At 40.3% G+C, this 18,441-nt stretch overlaps 1 protein-coding gene across 1 annotated transcript in view; it reads right to left on the bottom strand.

Annotated features, from left to right (window-relative positions):
• The window catches only part of TPK1 (thiamin pyrophosphokinase 1), a gene marked incomplete at its 5' end in the record, with an annotated part of 397,071 nt that overhangs the window by 56,163 nt on the left and 322,467 nt on the right, over nucleotides 1–18,441 (bottom strand). Inside the window, one exon of the mRNA XM_084279962.1 lies at nucleotides 8,730–8,841. Within this exon, the coding sequence (XP_084136088.1) occupies nucleotides 8,730–8,841 (112 nt within the window). The remainder of the gene's footprint in view (nucleotides 1–8,729; nucleotides 8,842–18,441) is intronic.

Below are 18,441 nucleotides of genomic sequence, written 5' to 3'. Positions count from 1 at the left end.
TAAAAATGTAGGTAACACAGGAAACTCAGCTACCACATACTATCCTAGACTTGTATTGATATGATGTGACACGCTGCACCTGTTAATAGTATATGGACCCACTTTCACACACCTATAAAACACATGGAAGATGACTCTTAAGAACTGCTAAGACACATGGACTTGAGAGCTATGGGATGCCAGAATCAAAGTTTGCCTGTGAAATTCTGGTTCAGGTTCTTTAGCTTTTCATACTTGAATTATACAGTCATATTAACCTAGCAGGCCAGACTCTTTCAGTAAACAGTATTCTCTTAACTGACATACTCTGAGCCCTGATTCATCATCATAGGGCTTTATGCCTTATTTACCACATAGATTTACACTGCACTGAATGTACGCATACTAAATTCCTCACAGGCCTCTGTATGTTGCTCATTACAGCAGAATTGATAATGCCATTACACCTGTGAAACCATTCCAGAGCAAAGGCACAGACACATTAACATCAAGAGTGGGTAACTTAAAGCTCTCATCCCGGAGTATCCTGTGCTTTACAGGACCAAAGCAGAGAGCTCAGAGATGTCAGGGTGCTGAGAGCTCAGGTCAAGTGCTAATAGAAATGAATGGCTAACTTGCAAGTAGCTAAAGTACTTACATAGAGTGAGAACTCCAATCAATTGCCTGAACCACCAGAAAAATCCCACTTTTCAGCAGCACTTCACCTTACTCCTCACGGCTCAGTTTCTGCGGTGGGAGAGGCTGAGTTAGTACCCATCCGTACCTTCAACTGCAGCTCCAGACCCATTCCCAGAGAAAACACCTGGGACAGATGCCAGCGTCCCAAATCACAATGCACAATCACATCCAAAAACACTACTTAATTTCATTTCTCTGCTTCTGGCTTTCCCTAATTTCAGAGTCTTGCACTGGTAACTGTAAGAACACAAGTAAAGAGTTTTCCTTCTTATTTTCAAATCAAAGGTCTAATGCCATCTCTTGCTGTTGAATCAATGCCCAGACAGATCCTGTGGACAGGCCTCCATCTCTTGAGCTGACCAGTTTGCTGACAGTGGAAGCAGGTTATTACGCTTGAACAGCGGTGGAAAATGAGGGAGATTGCTAACAGCGGAGAAATAACAAGACTGAGAAATTCTGGTCTCAATTCAGTGCTTCAGAAGGGAAGATGTCAACTGTCTACTTAAACCACCTCTGTTCTCATTTCCCCAATCTCTCTATTCATATCTTCCTGCATTTTGATGCTATCTGCCCTTTATTCAGAACATGTTTCTAATCCCAAATGCGATCACTTCATATCCCAGTTTTGCTGCACTCTTTCTTTCCCCTTCTTGCTGTTGCTCTGACTCCCCATGTGTATTTATTTACTGCCCAAAAGAAGGCAGGGCTGCTTCCATGGCAAGACCTGCGTTTCATTTATCAGAAATTTGTATTTTACAACTCACCTGAAAACAACAGATTTGCTTAGTGGTCTGTAATTGGTATGTACACCTAAAATTAATAGTTCCAGAGCACACTCACTACAGTTAGTTGTAAAAGGCTTAATAATTACACATCAGGATGCCATAAACAACTTACAGCCAAAACATAAGTTTTTAGAAGCGTACAGCAAAAGCCAGCGTCAACATTCACCAGACTTTTGTCCTCTCCAGAACTTCACACAACAGCAAGGAAAAATCTACCTCTTCCACAAATATGTAATGGCAAAAACTTGGAGAGAAGAGGGCCCCCTCAGACACAATGTGCCAAATGTTTATAAAGGGAGCGGTGAATGAAGAATTGAGACGCTGTAGAGGGAATAGCCAGAACTGTTTGCCATTAAGGTACAGGAATAGATCACTGCAGAGGAAATAATTTCTCTCGGTGTCATGTTTTTGGGGAGAGGAGATCAATCACATACACCAGTATGTACTAAAAAATAAGCAGAACTAAAAGGCCCACAAAAAATAACCTGGAAAGAAGGAATCAGTTCTTAAAAGTAACGCCTGCCTATTTGAACAATCCTCCCCCAAAATCTAAATAGCACACTTGTTCATTAACTGAGTCAACCACAGGCAAAATTATCTCAGTTTTTTGAACTCTGGTAGACTCTAGCCAGACGTGATTGATTTGTCCTCCTCCTGGTCCTTGCCCTTTTGTGGTTCTGCAGAGATGTTGGGAACTGGCAATAACTCACCACATGCCTCAGAGAGCTTCCATAGCTGTGGAGATGTCTCAGCAGTGCGACTTTTACATTTATTATGGCTAATTCTGGGCATTTAAATAGGAAAACAATTAAAGTATATTTGCAAGGGATATGACAAACGAGCATTTGTACTCTGGCCAATTCTTCACTGACTTTCGTTCAAGTACACGATTATGTTTCAGCTTTGCTTCTGCCACTGCCTAAATGAGATGATTTCCCCAGTATCCATATGGGCAGGTTGACTGATGAGAATGCCTTTAGGGTTAAATGTTTTTAGTATAAACTCAAAGGTCTCTTTCGTGGACAAATCCTGCCCCCACACCCGGCGATAAAAATTCAGAGCCGCTGCTGAAGTCCACAAAATTACTTTGGACCTGCACCAATCTAAATGCTAGCTTGCTGGCTCTCTGCAGATCTCTCTCTTCCCCAGAAAGGTGTTTCATCTTGACAAGTCATATCCTTCAGTAGCAGCAGGCTGCTTTTGATTTCCACACGACTTTAGTGTTCTCACCAATCTGCTACCACCAGAGAGATGAGGATCACCAGCACCAAAGCTGGGCTGAAGCAGAGCAACTATTTCCTTATACATCCAGGTCACATTTCCATTGGCAGAGGGAGGGACTGAAGTAACAGAGGGATGCAAGGGAAGGAACAACATTTTGCTCTCTGACAACCCTCTCTCCTCCATGTTAAAAATGAAATTAGCTTCCATAGTTGCAAAGTGCCACGGCAACATACCTAGACAGAAATGTCTCCAGTTTACTTCAGGATGATAGAATTTAGGTTGTGCACATATGCTCTGTGCACAGTTGTGGTGGAGAAATCTCTGAGGTTTTTTTTTTTTACTTTACCCCTTCCTGGCAATTCCTGCCTATTACTGCCATAGGGAAGGATCATATATACACTCCCCGTGTCCCATTAAAGACAGTCATCCAGCTGGGCTAGACTTACCACTGGAAGTGGTTTGACCTAGTGCAGAACTAAGGTACTCACATGAAGCTTTCCTTAAGTTTAAAACCATCACCCCTCATCCTAGTGCTACATGCCCTCATGACAATTCTACCCCAGTTTTCCTATAGGCACCTTTCAGGTACTGGAGGGCCCCTATAAGGTCCCCTTGGAGTCTTCTCTTCTTCAGGCTGAACAAGCCCAACTCTCTCAGCCTGTCTTCACAGGAGAGGTGCTCCAACCCTTTGATCATTTCTGTGTCCCTCCTCTGGAGTCGGTCCAACAGGTCCGTGTCCTTTTTGTGTTGAGGGCTCCAAAGCTGGACACAGTACTCCAGGTGACGTCTCACCGGAGCAGAGCAGAGGGGCAGAATCATCTCTCCCAATCTGCTGGCCACATTTAACACCTTAAAGCAGCCATTCCAAACTGAATGTCAGGACCCTGCTAAAAGAAGAACTGGAACCAAATCTCCCTCCCACTAATTCCAAATGTTCATTAAAATATGTGGAAATGGGATGAACATGTGTCCTCAAATCCCCATTTCAAGCAGCTTCACAAAGTTTGACTGGAGTTTTCAAGCTGCTATTCAGGAAAAAATGATAGTACAGCTTAAGGGGCCCAGCACAACTGAGCTTTGTGTTCATCAGTCCTTTAATGTATGCCAAATGGTCTTTTTGGTTGGAAATAATTTCATGCAATGTTAAGCATTGCCCTCATTGTTGCTTTTGCTGACTTGCAGTAAACCAGTGGGATGCCAGGCTGCCACCATCAGAACATCTGCTTTATTAGAAAAATATTTCAGCAGGCCTCGCCTTATAATAAATGATGTGACCCTGGAAGGCAGACAGCATCACTCCTGCAGGCAAATAGCTTGCAAAAGGTCAAAAATGCCCGAAGCTTTGGGAGCAGCAGCATCATTTCTGTCACCCCACCCTACCCGGGGTCTTAGGGCTGTGATAAGGGAAAAAATACATCACCAAAACTCTCAAGACAGGTCCCAGTTGATGGACTGGGAGTCTTTTGCCTACAAAGAACATAAGAAGGGAGGGAAGGAGAGGAAAGCAGAGGAGAGGGGAATCCAGCTGTGAAGCTTTTTAATCTGGCACTGAAAACCAGAGCTATTCCTGGGAGCGCCTCTTAGTTTGTCTCAGTCAGAACGAACTGGGGCAGCAAAATGTGCCCTATAAACAATTTCAGTTATGAAACAGGTTATAGAGTGCTTATACAAACAGCTTCACTAGCACACTGATACCAGTCCATCTCAATTTACAGCCTTTTCCAGAACAGTCCCTTGTTCTCTGACCTTTTTTTTCCAAGTCACACTTTTACCTTTGTCTTTTTGATGCTGAATGTCTCCTCAGACATAAAACCCCACTGGTTTTGTGAGCTTTTTTGTTCAGTTCATAACAAAATGTCAACAAACCCCCAATGAAGTAAAACAGCGAAAAAAGCCTGTAAGCACCTCAATTTTCCTAACAATGTAAACAGCATCAAACAGCTTTTGGATCCTGTTTATCTACCTGTGAACTTAGCAGTCAGTCTCTGTTGCTACAGTTAGAGAAAGGTCTTGCTCCCCTTGTTACTGCTGTTGCCTTCTGAAGTGAAATGATAGTGGTGCTTTTTGGAATGGTAGCATTTTACAGCAATTTGACTTCCTGCCTGAAGAAGCAAATTTGCATAAAAATGATCTGGAAAGCACAATTACATAGATACAAACTTTATACATGTATATATTTATACCAGCATTTTCGGTACAGGTATGACACGCAGCATATCAAAGGCCATAGAGATGAAGAGTAAATTAGTTGGCTAGATTATTTTCTACAGCAATTTCCTAGAAAAGGAACCATTTCCTAGAAAAGCCTATCATTACCCTTCAACCTTTTCTGTGATGAACAGTGCAGCTGATTTCTACCTTCATTCTTATTCACCTTCCATGGAAGCACCACTGAGGACCTAATGAAGAATGCTGGGTAATTCTGGCATTATTGGATTTTTCATTATTTATTTATTAGACATGGGAGCTGTTACTAGCAAGCAGCCAGGTGAGTCAAATCAGATAAAGCATTATCTGATTCCTGTGCTGTAAATCAGATTTTAATAGAGAAAAGATCTGTATCCCTTTGGGAGTGGAAAGAATATGTTTATAATGTCTTCTGCATGTGTCCCGCACAATAGCAACTATGGATAAAAAATATTTTCTCTAATCAGTTTTCCACTTTTTTCCTACAAGTTCTTTCACCCATAGGATGAGAACTAAAATAAATGCAAGTTCTCTTTGTGCCAAGTGCCAGCAAATAGCTAAGATAAACGTACATAAAACCACGCACGCACCTTGCATCTTCACACAGACACAAAAAATACTGAATTCTGCTATATTAAAAGTATAATCAAGGCAGCATTGTTTCTCTGCTGGCAGGGTATTTTACAGATTTCAGTCTTATCTAATTCAGCCATCGAAATGAGACCTTTGGTAGCCTACTCGCAGCTCCAATACAGCTTCTGTCTTAGGTATTTATCCTTGCCTTTTTCTATTCAGAGCTATGAAGTCTCTTGACAGGACCTGTAGATTAGACACAGATAACATTTGACTACCCCTTGAAGGTTTTACAAATTTTAATCAGCAGGGTAATCTAGATAGGTTCAGACAGACATCAGTGTTAAACATTAAAAACCTTGATGCAAAGCCAGCTCCTTCTTGTAATGCAGTGTTATTTGAATTTTGAGTTGCTGGCAATTATTGTTTCCAAAAAAGAGGGCTCTTCTCTCACCTAATACATGATTTTTGATTGTTCAGATGGAACTAATGTTCTGGAATTATCTGGAATTTTATGTCCCAGACACTTGAAAAAAATCCTTTTAGTACTTAAAAATTACTTTTTTAAACCTAAACTTGTTAGATGATTTTCAAATAATTCCACACACAAAAAAAAGAAAAATAAAAAAGAAGAAAAAGTCCTTTCATATCATGTCTGGTTTAAAAATACTATTTCTTTCACAATTTGCACATGGAAATGAATTTATAACTGAACCATTTTAATCCTTCAGGTTCATGAAGGTGTGTGCTCACAGTGCCATTACCAAACAAACAGGAAAATCTCTGCCACTGCTAGCCATCAGCAGCAATGCTGACATGAATGTCACACTTCAGTGTCTTCTCATTCCCTTTTCATCCCAGGTGAGCCTTCGCTTCTCCCTCAAAATTTACAGGAGGACTAACATTTAAAAAAAGTAACAGCAAAACTACAGGCAGCACAGAAGTCATGAACACAATGAAAACTAGCATCAAACTTAGGTTATCTGAAAGTAAGGCTTATTTATTTGGGGAAAAAAAATCCAACCAAGTCACAACTAACCACATGCTGTATTTGAGATACTGGATTCCCTTTTGGGGCACGCAACTGCACTTTAAGTTGATCAGTATCAAGGACTTAACAATAACCTGATTCAAAATCTGTAATTGAATGAGTAAATGTTAGTTCTAGTCACTTGGGCCCAAGAGCAGTTTCAGGTTGTAATGACTGCGATGTCTCAGACAGATTAAACATCTTCAAGGAAGTCCAGATTATTTTTGGTTTTATGTATCTGTGATGATAATGCAGAGAAATAAATGAAAGAAATACGACCTGTGAGAATCACGGATACTGCAGCTGAAAGTGTGTGCTGTAATGGGGTGCAGTGCACACATCTCTAAGGAAAATGCTTTAGAAATCTGAGGTTTCCTCTTGGAAACAGACAGCAACAACGACTGCGAGCAGCAGAGATGGCGGTGTCACGTGGGCACAAAACAAGTAGGAAACAGTCCATCAGAAAATTTTTTGTCCCCCAGAACATTAAAAAACCCCCAACCAAATAAGGTATAATAAAAATCCTCGCAGGTCTGTATCTAGCTGTGTCTCTAAGTAACCTGAAAAAGTGTTTTACAGCACTACTGTAATAATAAACATCGAAGAAACTGGTATCGCAACCCAGTCCTGGATACGAAGCTACTATTTGTTACCGTCGTGCTTCCCACTACCTTCCCTCCACTGGCACAGATCAACAGGTAACTCCTTTCTCCTTGGCTACAGCAGACTGTAGTTTAGTAGTAACAAAGCCATGTAATTTGTGGGACCTGACAGACTATCTTTAAAATTGTCGTCTTTCTGATGAGCACCTTGTAAATCTGATTAAATTTGTGGCATTAAATACATTCTGATGTATCTGAAAAATATATATATTTAAAAAAAACCCCCAATAATCAAAACCACAAGAAAGGACTGCATCCTCACAGCATCTACCATATTATAGAGTGGCCTTTTGCAAAGTGGCGTAGGCATCAGAGTTACTCTCTTTCATAACATGAGGCTGGTTTGAACAGTTCCACTCTGGGGGTGTGGAACTGTTATGAAGAAATGAGTAGTCCCTTGGTGCAACAGGCCTCAGGATTAACCACACAACAGGAGATGAGCAGATGAAGATTTGGTACCTTACTTGTTAACTCTACGTATCAGTACAATTGAAAATATTTCTCCTTTTCAAATTAAGAGGTCTGTTGTGTGACATACTCACAATATGTTCAGCTCTTACAAGCCAGTTTAAAAGGATGAACATTTCACCAGCCTGACAGTCCTTCACATGCCAAGTCTCTCACGTTTTGAAACAAATGTCAAATTGATATTGTTTATAATTAGTGAGCTGCTGATGCCTACCACCTCTTTGACTGCACATGCTCAAACCCTCAGTGGAGCAAGACACTCCCCTGACTAGGACATGCATCCCTGGATGGTGCAGTGAGTCAACCTCAGACTCGTTATTAGCTGATGAAGGCACTGCAAACTGTGAGAACCATGCACATTTTCTACATGGGATGGCTCTGAAGTCTTGGCCATGTAAATCAGACTGCCACAACAGAGCCTCCCAATTATTGCTTTGCTTCCCTTAAGTTTTAATGAATCTTTTTCTAACCCAATATTTTCCTGAGTAAGTATATTCTGAATGACTCAGTGTGGGAGGATGAAGCAAGAGGATGAAGACTGTTTCAATTTTTTTTTTGTTCCTCCTTTCTCTGCAGATAAATGTCCCCACTCTAGATCAAATGCCCCTTATCCCGCTTTAAAATAAGAAAAATATATTGTTCATTCAGATTTGACAAACCTACAGTATATGGAAAGCTGTTCAGGGGAAGTGAGGTAGCTTTAATAATCTGTAGCTCATTATTATTTGTCTGTTGTAACTTTATGTCTTATAACCAGGAGTTTAGGCACTCGCAGCTTCTCCTCCCTGGAGGGCAATGTATCAAGATGGTAATGTATCATTACCTCAACAAATGTTCTATTTAAACAGCACAATGACTCCCAAATGGAAAACACATTTCTGCCTGCGATATCTCAGGTTTAAATATATTTCTCTCCCTTTTTTTCTTAAAAAAAAAAAGGCCAAAAAAAGAAAAAAAAAAAGGCCAAAAAATGCGCCTTCATTTCTACAAAAAAAATGGCCTGGTAGGGAGTCAATGTGCTTTCCACCGCCAAACACGTAAAACCCTTCGGCAGTGGTGAGGCTAATGTAAACGTGTGTAGGGGTAACATCAGAACCGCTGTCCCGGAGGCAGGTGACTTACTGAGGTTCCACCTGAGGCCTGTCGTGGTCACGCTCTCGCAGGAGTTGCCAATGGGGATGAGGCCACACCAGGCGCCTTCCAGTCCTGTGTCCACACGCAGCTTGTGCCTGCCCTGCAAGACAGAAGGGCCTTTGGAATCAGTGCTCGCCAGGGACACAAACAGCATTTTCCAACAGACCTTGCCAATAAAACAGTAAGGACTTAGATGGAGAGAGGTCCATAATGTCCCACAAGGGTTCGAGAATAGTTGGCTGGAGGAATTCAGTTCATTGATGTTTACAGTGGGAGGAGAGAGGTGATCTTAAATCCCAGACCTCCAGGCTTTTAAAAAGTCTCTTTCTGGTCTTTCTAAACAGAATCTGGCTTTGCTCATTCTTCCCCGGCATCTTTCAAGGGGCACTTCTGTCAGAGGCAGGCTCTTCACTCCTGTGAAATGCAGGCAGTCTGACCCCTTTATTCCCTTTTTTTTCTCATCCAAACAGCTGCATTTCACTTCTGAAACAATGCTAGTCAAAGCACCACTGAAAGTCCTTCATTATTTTGACTACACCTGTAAAATTTCATGTACTTCTCCAGGCATGCACTCTTCCCAGAAGGAAGAATATGTGCAGAAATTTAACTAGGTGCTAAAGAAATGAACCTTTGAGCAACATGCATACACCAAGTAAGAAAAACCAAGTGAAATTAAAACACATTTTTTGTACACCTAAGATCAATTAATTTTGTAACTATCAAGTTCATGGTATGTAGGGGAATCAGCAGCTATTAATGATGATGGATTTGTGACCAAGCTTATAGTTAGTACTTATAGACCCTGTGTGAACATCTTGCCAGGTATCAGCATATGAACAGTTGCAAGGAAGAGTAGATAGTTGGAAACTTTTCCGGAATGAGAAAACAAAAAAGAAGAAAGCTGAACATTCGAGTTCTGGCAAGAAAATTTGTGTTCTAAGAAACTAAGAAAGTGTGAAAAATAGTTGCAAGAAAACAGCAAATACAAAACAGCGACAAGATCAGTGTAGAAAACATCCTCTGATCTTTTCTACACAGGCAATTTATTCTTTCAAACAAATACAGACTTCATTTGGGGGAAGGTTAGGAGTGTTTGAAATAGAGGTTTATTTTGGGTTTTATTTTATGTTATTGTGGATGCATAAGCGAGTTAAACCCTTGAGCAAGTCTTTTATACACAGCTGAACCATAGAACTCAGGTAAATGTCCCAAGAAGCACTTTCTCACAAATTTTCTTTTGCATTTGATGCATTTAAGCTTTTTTATCTGCACATAAGCTTTTTTTCTTATGCCCTATGCTCTCACATGCTCTTTCCAAATGCCCTTGCAAATATAAAGTCACTAATTAGAAAGTTAAAACTGGAGGCGAAGGATCTTATTGCTGAGATGTTGCTGTCTGAGGTGTTCGACAACTTCTCCTGTTAATGCCAAACGCATTATGAAGAAACAACTTCAATACATGTCATGCTCTCAGTTAACAAATGAACCTTGGAAAAGCTGCCAATTAGGGAGTATCAGATCGCATAGCTAAAGCCCGTTTGACTGTTTGCAGAGCAACGAGGAAACCAGTCTCCAGTATCATCTATCTTCTCAGGGCGTCCAGCTTCACGTGGCGATGAGCCATGTGTTTCTATAGTGGTTGTGAGCGCTTGCCTGCCAAATTCCGAGGCGTAGCAAATTCAGGTTTGATAACCTTTTAGCTATGCAATATGCCACGCTACTTCTCTCTGGCGGCACAAAGGGAGGAAGAAAGGGAGAGGTACAAGTACAAGCTTCCCTCATTATGCGGTTGCAGATACTGTCTATAATGAAGCAGATGATGAAGAAGAGAAAGAAGGGGTGGGGCTGTCTGTTCCCAGTGAATGTACATGTTGCCGCTCAGAGCTACTCGAGGTGAGGAGCAAACCTGCTACGTTCATCAGTTTGTAAAGAAATGTGGAAAATAGAGGTATAAGTAACTGTCCCAACAGAGAACTTGATTAAGCCCTGCGTTCTCAAAACCTGTGTCTATCTATTATTAGGTTTGAATTGTATGACATTATGGCCCAGCTAACTGACAGGGATTCAATTCAATACAAAATTTATGCAGAAAACTGTCTTCCTGTACTCATAAAACAAATCTTTAAAACAAAAGTTGCCATCACCAGAGTCTCACCAATATCCAGGATTTTATCAGGAGTCTTTCAATGTCTGATCGTTCCCTAAAATCCCAGTTCATATGTCTCGGCGATTATGTGAGAATCTTATGTGACTTTCTTCCCTAAAAGGACATTTTCTAGCCCTCAGTTGTTAAGAGAAATTTCTAACTAGGAGCCCAAAGGGCTAGACCCAAGGCAGCAAATGAACAGGAACTGAAATATTGAAATGCAAATTATTTTTTAAAAACCTCCCAACTGTTAAGCCAAACTCATGGTTTAGGGATTACTCACTGATACTACGCAAGACAGTTTTAAAGACTTTTCTTTAAATAAATCAGTAGGGGATCTTAATATTATTGGGGGCAGTGGGGTCAGAAAAGGGAAATTATCTTTGGGGAAAAAAAAATGAACAAAAAATCCCAAGTAACCAAATCATTTTTGCCAAAAAAAGATTAATCAGCCAATTCATTTAAACAGTAAGGCTCTCAATTCAAAGCACTGTGTGTCTGCCATGGAGCAAATTATGTGCCCGAGTTTATCGTAAGATTTTCGAGTATAGATCTTCCAGCGAAGCAAGATGGAACTGCTATTTGTAGGAGGAAGGGAGGATCAGAGCGTGTAATTTGCAAATACAAGTAACAATTTGTTCTATTTAAGTCTCTGTGATTAAAGGAACAATTATATACTGGCACTTAAAATATGAAACTGTTTTCAGTTTCTGCAGAACTCAAAGTTCCAAAATTAGGATTAAAATGAAAGCCAAAGTTTGATAAAATAAATCCCTTCTTCTTAAGCTTTTCTGCCTTTGTAGGAGGTAACTTAAAAAATTTCACATTTAACTTAAGAATTAAATATTACCATCTTTGAATGCTACTGGTGATAAAATAACAGCAAATAATACAGCTGTATTGATTTTTATCTTATTAAGTCAGTTTTGAAAAACATTGATCAATCTTCAGAATTGATTTTTTTTCTTCATTTTGTCTCTGATGCTGGGAAATAAGATCAATTTCTAAGTTGAGCAATAACAAGAAAATGTCAGAAGGTATTTTCAAGAATGCTTCATCCATACAGGTTAAACTTTTCCTTTTGATTCTGATGCCTTGCGTTGTAAGAAAGCATTTAAGCAGTAGTGGTTAAATATACCCCTGTTCCAACAATGGTTTTGCTGAGGAAAGACTTAAAGACATAGTTGTTCTCTGTCACATCTCCTAACTTGAATAGAAGTTGGATTGCCAGGAACTCATATACCTAACCCTGTCTGAGGCTGTAAACTGCTGAAATCCTTAGTCAAAAATTTGCAAGCTGACAAACATCTGAATAGTATCAAGATAAAAGCTGATAGCTTCTGTGTGTGCACAGATACCCCATGGGCACGTCATAAAAGTGCAGAGAAAATTACTCTTCTAAGTGCTTTCTAGACCAACCAGAATAAATGTATTGCAATGAATGCACACTCTAAATTAGATATCAAGTGACAAAACGTTATGAAAGAGGGAGAAAACGGGGACTGATATTCAGCACTGCATTCTGACAGGACCCGGAAAAGGGAGACCTGAAAACTGGCAGGTTGAAGCAGGACACAGAGGAGAGGCATGAAGCCACTTCACAAGATACTGGGTAAGAATAAGAAATCCAGATTAAGCTTTAAACATAAATGTGATACGATAAACAGATCTTGGAAACTGCTGAAGGATTAAGACAGGCGAACGGTAATGGGGAAGGAAAAGGAACGAGTTACAGGATTAGCAGGCAAAGCAAGCCTTATACAGTGGACAAAGCAACCCTTATGATAATTTTCAAACTGCCCTGATACCTTGGTCAGTATAAACACATCTACTAATAACTAAACTCATACAAGTCACTGGTTTTCTAAGCAGTATACTGTCACCTGTGTGAGAGAAGTGCTGTGAGACCTGGGACTACAGCAAAACAAGATCTCAAGAAACCTGGCCAACTATGGCCCTATAATACCTCCTACACTACATAGATCTTGGTTTCCATAATCTTTTCGTAAAACCTTTTTACATCAGCAGTATTTCAATGATTACTCCATAGATGGCAGCACACACTTGAAAACAACAACAGCAGCAAAAAACCTAAATACAGATGTCATAGTGTTACCTAGGGAAAAGAAGAACCACAATCTGGTTTAGTACATAAACATCTGGGTGCAGAAAACAGTATATAGATAAACACTCAGGGAATATTTGGAAAGCAACATGATCACCAATGACTGCAGCAGAGATGAGGAGGAGGAAAGGAATAAGGATGAAACTAAGCTGAGAACATTTATGTTAAAAACTAGTATCATGATTGGCAGTAAAGTAAAAAGTAAAGTTCCAGAAATATTTCTACTCATCGATAGTTGTGTAAGAGCTTGACTTAAAAATAATAAAAGCTTTTAGGCTGAGATTCTGAACATGATAGATAAAGCCAATTTTTCTAAAAGGATGTATTCAGGAAGAGCTATTTTGTTATAACCCTAAAATATCATCAATTGTCTTTTCAACAAATACACACAGTACCAAGCTGCTATTACATGAACACTATTCACAGAATCTTATTTGAGCCAACCAGGCTTTTTGTTGCTGTTGAAAATAAAAATACCCACAGTTCCAGTAAAAACTCAAGAAATCTCAAAGCTCTTGTGTTTCAATGACTGCTTGAATTCATATGAAAAACCAAGCAAATTTCTTGTGCTTCAAAATAATATTAACAAACGTTGAACCCAATCCTGCTGATCCTTACAATCAATTGTCAGTAGTGCTCCTGCGCTGCAAGGGGTACACTTCAGTGTCTCAGTTACGCGCAAGACAGAGGCCCACCAAGCCTACCACTCAAGAGAAGCACTCCATAAAATGACAACTCTGTAGTGAATAAAATCCCAGGCAGTGGAGAGAGAATAAATTATAATCATTATTAGACCCAATTAATGAACACATCTGCTAGAAAACCAATTTGTGACAAGGGTATAGAAAGAAATCCCTGTGGAGGTGAGTGCCACTAAAATGAAAAGATTTACTATACCCTGAGGTTATACATTTAAGTGGTTGCTACTGTATATCTAATGTACAAATTATCCACAAAGAGCAAACGATCCTGTAGTTTCACATATTTGCACATGAACTTCTTCTATAGGCCTAGTAAAACCCTCCTGAGAGTACTCTCTGTGTAATACCAACGACGTGTTGTACCGAGCACAGTCGGTGCATCCTTCGTCGCTCATCACCTGTTGCAGCGTGAGCGAGTACAATGACTTTCTATCTTCTGCACTCAAACCTCTATGACTGACAAGAAAGCAGCCATCACAGTTGCAAAACACACCAAAGTACGTATTTGTCTGAAGACTGCAAGCAGTTAAAACTGCCAGCAGCGCAGACACTGCTAACATGCACACAAATGAAGTGATGAAAACACTTTATCAAGCAAATAAGGTATCTGAGAATACAAAAGCTACTTTAAAAGGGAGTTTGGGTGGCTTAATTTCTTTTCACAGACATATCTTAAAGACTGACAAATGCCATAACTACTAATTCCTGATCTACTCTCAATACTACCCTAAAGAATAACTCGTTTTGTTGAAACTTCCCACTCACAAATGAAATTCCACAACATTTTCTTCAGTCTGCCATAAATCAGTGCAAAATATATCACAAATGCAGCATGAAACTACAACAATCAAGAACTGGCTGGTCCTTCTGTAAATTCAAAGTAAGCCTTACACTGGCCCAGTGTGACATTTTATCCTTGAGCTTGTGCATTTGATGCCCTATCCTCAGCAGGCCCATCATTGTAGGATTAATTAGCATTTTTAGTGATGCCTTAAAAAAATCTGAACCACTTTCTTTATATCCATTTATGAGACTACAGAGTATAATAGATTGCAGATAAGAGGGAAAAGTAGACAAGCTGCTGAAGATTTCATATTGCCTGTATAATTATTATGCAATGTTACAGTGAAATTATCAATCTAGAGGGGCCTTCACTAAGGGCACTAATATTCTGCAATTCCTAAGTGATGAGACTTACACTATAATCTCTCCCACCATCCACCAGTTCACAGTACATTTAGTGTCACTGCTCATTTTTTTCTGTGCATTTCTACAGCGGAAGAGTTCAGAGGATCTCTTCTACCTAGACTACTTTCTCTTATTTTCCTTGGCATTAGAGAAGCAAGGGAGTTAATTTTAAACACAGGATACTGTTCACCTAACATGTGGCAAGAAACAATTTCTTCTAACTACCAGTGAATTGCTAAGAATTGCTGGAAGGCACCTTTATACTATGTAAGAATACACAGAATTTTTGTGTGAGTAAGTATATCACAGAATCTCAGAATCATAGAATGGTCTGGGTTGCAAGGGACCCCAAGGCCACCAACCAAGGTTGCCCAGGGCCCCATCCAACCTGGCCTTGAACACTTCCAAGGATGGGGCATCCACCACCTCTCTGGGCAGCCTGTTCCAGCACCTCACCACTCTTTTCGTAAAGAACTTCCCCCTAATATCTAACCTAAACCTTTCCTCCTTTAGCTTCAATCCATTCCCCCTTGTCCTGCCATTGTCTACCCTTGGAAAAGTTGTTTCCTCTCCTGTTCATAAGGTCCCTTCAGGTACTGGAAGGCTGCAATGAGGTCTCCCCACAGGGGACTGCCTCTCTAGACTGAACAAGCCCAGCTCCCTTAGCTTCTATTCATAGGGGAAGTGCTCCAGCTCTCTAGTCATCTTCGTGGCCCTCCTCTGAACCCTCTCCAACAGTTCCACATCTTTCTTGTATTGGGGGCCCCCAGACTTGGACAGGGTACTCCAGATGGGGCATCATGAGGGCAGAGTAGAGAGGGACAATCACCTCCCTGTCCCTGCTGGCCACCCCTCTTCTGATGGAGCCCAGGATATCATGCTACGTTTTTTGGTTTGGTGTTTTCTCTTTTTCTTGAAAGTTGCTTTACAAGGAAAGAGGTACAGTCACTAAGTACCAGTGTTTACTAACATGCTATACAACAATATTTGGTTATTTTTTTTCTTGTCTGTGTTAGTCTGCTTTCTGTACACATCCTGCTTTTCTCCTCCCTTTTACAGCTAGTCTGTCTTCCCTTCACATAGTTCTCCACAGCCCATCCTGTGGACGGATTTATCATGTCCTATTTATGGGAAGAAATTGAGAATTTTTTCCTGTCATCAACTAATGACTATCTGAATCTTGGCTGGTTGTTGCAGCAGGTGCCTTTACGACTTTCCCTAAGATTCAAATCTGTTTATTTATTCTCAGAAGTACTCCCAGGCATACTGGCAAGTCCCTGTAGCATTCCTCCTTCAAAATCTCACTTGGCAATCTTGTCTACTACATAAGTAAAAAGAATGATCAACAGGCTTCTGGTCAGCATCTTCTAGTTTCTCATACTCCTCAATCTACATCCATGTGATGCCCTTGGTTTTTATGTTATATGATGTGGGGAAATCATCCTACCCCCAAATCTTCCTACATACCACCATCCTTTTAGTAGAACTGGCTTCCTGTTTGGGAGCTTCATGTTAAGATTAAGGACTTCATAAAAGCTTGACCCACCAAATTTCTTTGGTGCAAACAAACTCAAGGACAGAATTCTTTGCATTGAGTGGGGAAATCTCACAAATGCTCCTTTCTTCTTTTCATTTCTGGCTGTTACTTTCACATACCTTCAGGTAAGGAAGAGGATTGAAGTAGTGAAGAACGAGCCTTTGAGCCAATTTACAGCATTCCTTCTTGATGTCTGTTACAGGAAGGAATAATTTGCTGCCATTATAAAGATATTCATTGACCTAGGATAAGAAACTACATCTATTTTCAGTAGACAGGGAAATAATTTCTGCTTTACAGCAGCAGACTTTGAAGAAGTGTTATGCCCCAGATTTTCTGCTAGCAATGACTGCTTCTCTTGACACCCATGAAATTCAACAACCTGTTACTCAGGTCAGGAAGAACAAAATAATCAAAGAAACTTCAAGCTGACTATTCAAACATAGTATTTTTTTTCTCCTCTTTTTTCCACCTTTTCCCCATTTTCTTCTATAGCTAAGTAGCCAGTTGGAGATTACAGTCCTTAAAAAAATCCATTCTTTTCTTGGAGCACATGGTGGGGAAACAGAACACTGTACTACCCTGAGCTCAATTTGCCTCCTTATGAATCACACTTAGATAGGGATGCAAAGTTTATTTGCAACTGGCTTTTTATAATGGTTTCAGTTTCCTTGCATTTCAGTAGGAGCTGCACCTATGTCATCGGTGTCTTCAGTGACAGATTTGGTGCTCAGAATACAGAGCGATATTCACAAGCACACTAAAATCATTCAAAGCACGGTAACCTTAGTCCTCAACCTCTGACAGTGATTTCTTACCATAAACAAATATAGTCAGCCTGGCATCTTTCTCACAAGACTTTGAAGCTCTGAAAGCCAAATGCATCTCTGTTGTCATCACTGTTACAATTCTGAGGGAGCATCCCAAAAGTATTATGCTACCCACCAAAGGGCAGAGGTAACTGTATTGCATAGCAGACTATGAAAAAACAAAATACCGACGTGGCATATACTTTCTGCTTTCTTCAGGTCTATATGGAGGACCTCTTCTATCCCACAAATAAGCATTCAAAATTATCAACATGCTGACAGCATACTGAGCCTTAGCATGACATGGTGGAGTTTAAAATCTTTGACGTAATGAGAGAAAAGTTCAGTGGAGTTGCTATCCTGGGTTGCAAGACAGCAGACTTTAAGCTGCTCAGGAAGTTACTTAGTGACGTCCCCTGGGAATCTGCTTTTGAGAGCTTAGGGGTCCTCAAGTGCTGGTCAGTTCTTAAGAACCACCTTTTCAAAGGAGAGGAGTAGACAATCTTGTTGTGTAGGAAGTCAAGCAAGTGGGACAAAAGACTGGCTTGGCTAAACAGGGAACTCCTCTTAAAACTCAGGAGGAAAAAGAAATTGTATGACCTCTGGAAGCGAGGTCAGGCTTTGCAAAATGCTTACAGAACTTTGATTTGCATATGAGGGGGGATGACACAAACAGCCAATGCTCAACTAGAGTTGAAACTGTCCAGTGTTGAGTCAGATAACATGAAAGAAGGAGTCTAAGGAAAACACTGGACCGATACTTGCTGAAAATGATCAACTGACACACAAGGATGGAGGAAAAGCAGAGATATTCAATACTTTTTTTGTCTCAGTCTTTAATAAGTCTTTAATAAGTCTTTAATAATACTGGTAGGCCTTGGGCTGCCCAGTCATTTCAGTTGGAGGACTACAATTGCAGGAACAATGTTCCATTTGTGGAAACTGTAAGGCATCGGTTTTATCAGTTGGATGTTCATAAGCCCATGTGGCCAGGTGAGATTCATTCCAAAGTACTGAACGAAACAGCAGATGTTATGGCAGGACTCCACCTACCAGAAATCTTGGGAAGTTCCTACTGACTGGAAGCTAGTCAATGCTATTACAATTTACAGGGAGGGCACAGAGGTTAAGAAATCTCTGTCTGATTTGTTATCTTTCTATGATAAGGTCACCTGCCAGGGATGCAGATACACA

The sequence above is a fragment of the Gallinula chloropus genome, assembly GCF_964237585.1.
Source record: "Gallinula chloropus genome assembly, chromosome: 2".
NCBI lineage: Eukaryota > Metazoa > Chordata > Aves > Gruiformes > Rallidae > Gallinula > Gallinula chloropus.
This window is presented reverse-complemented; position numbering and strand designations above follow the sequence as displayed.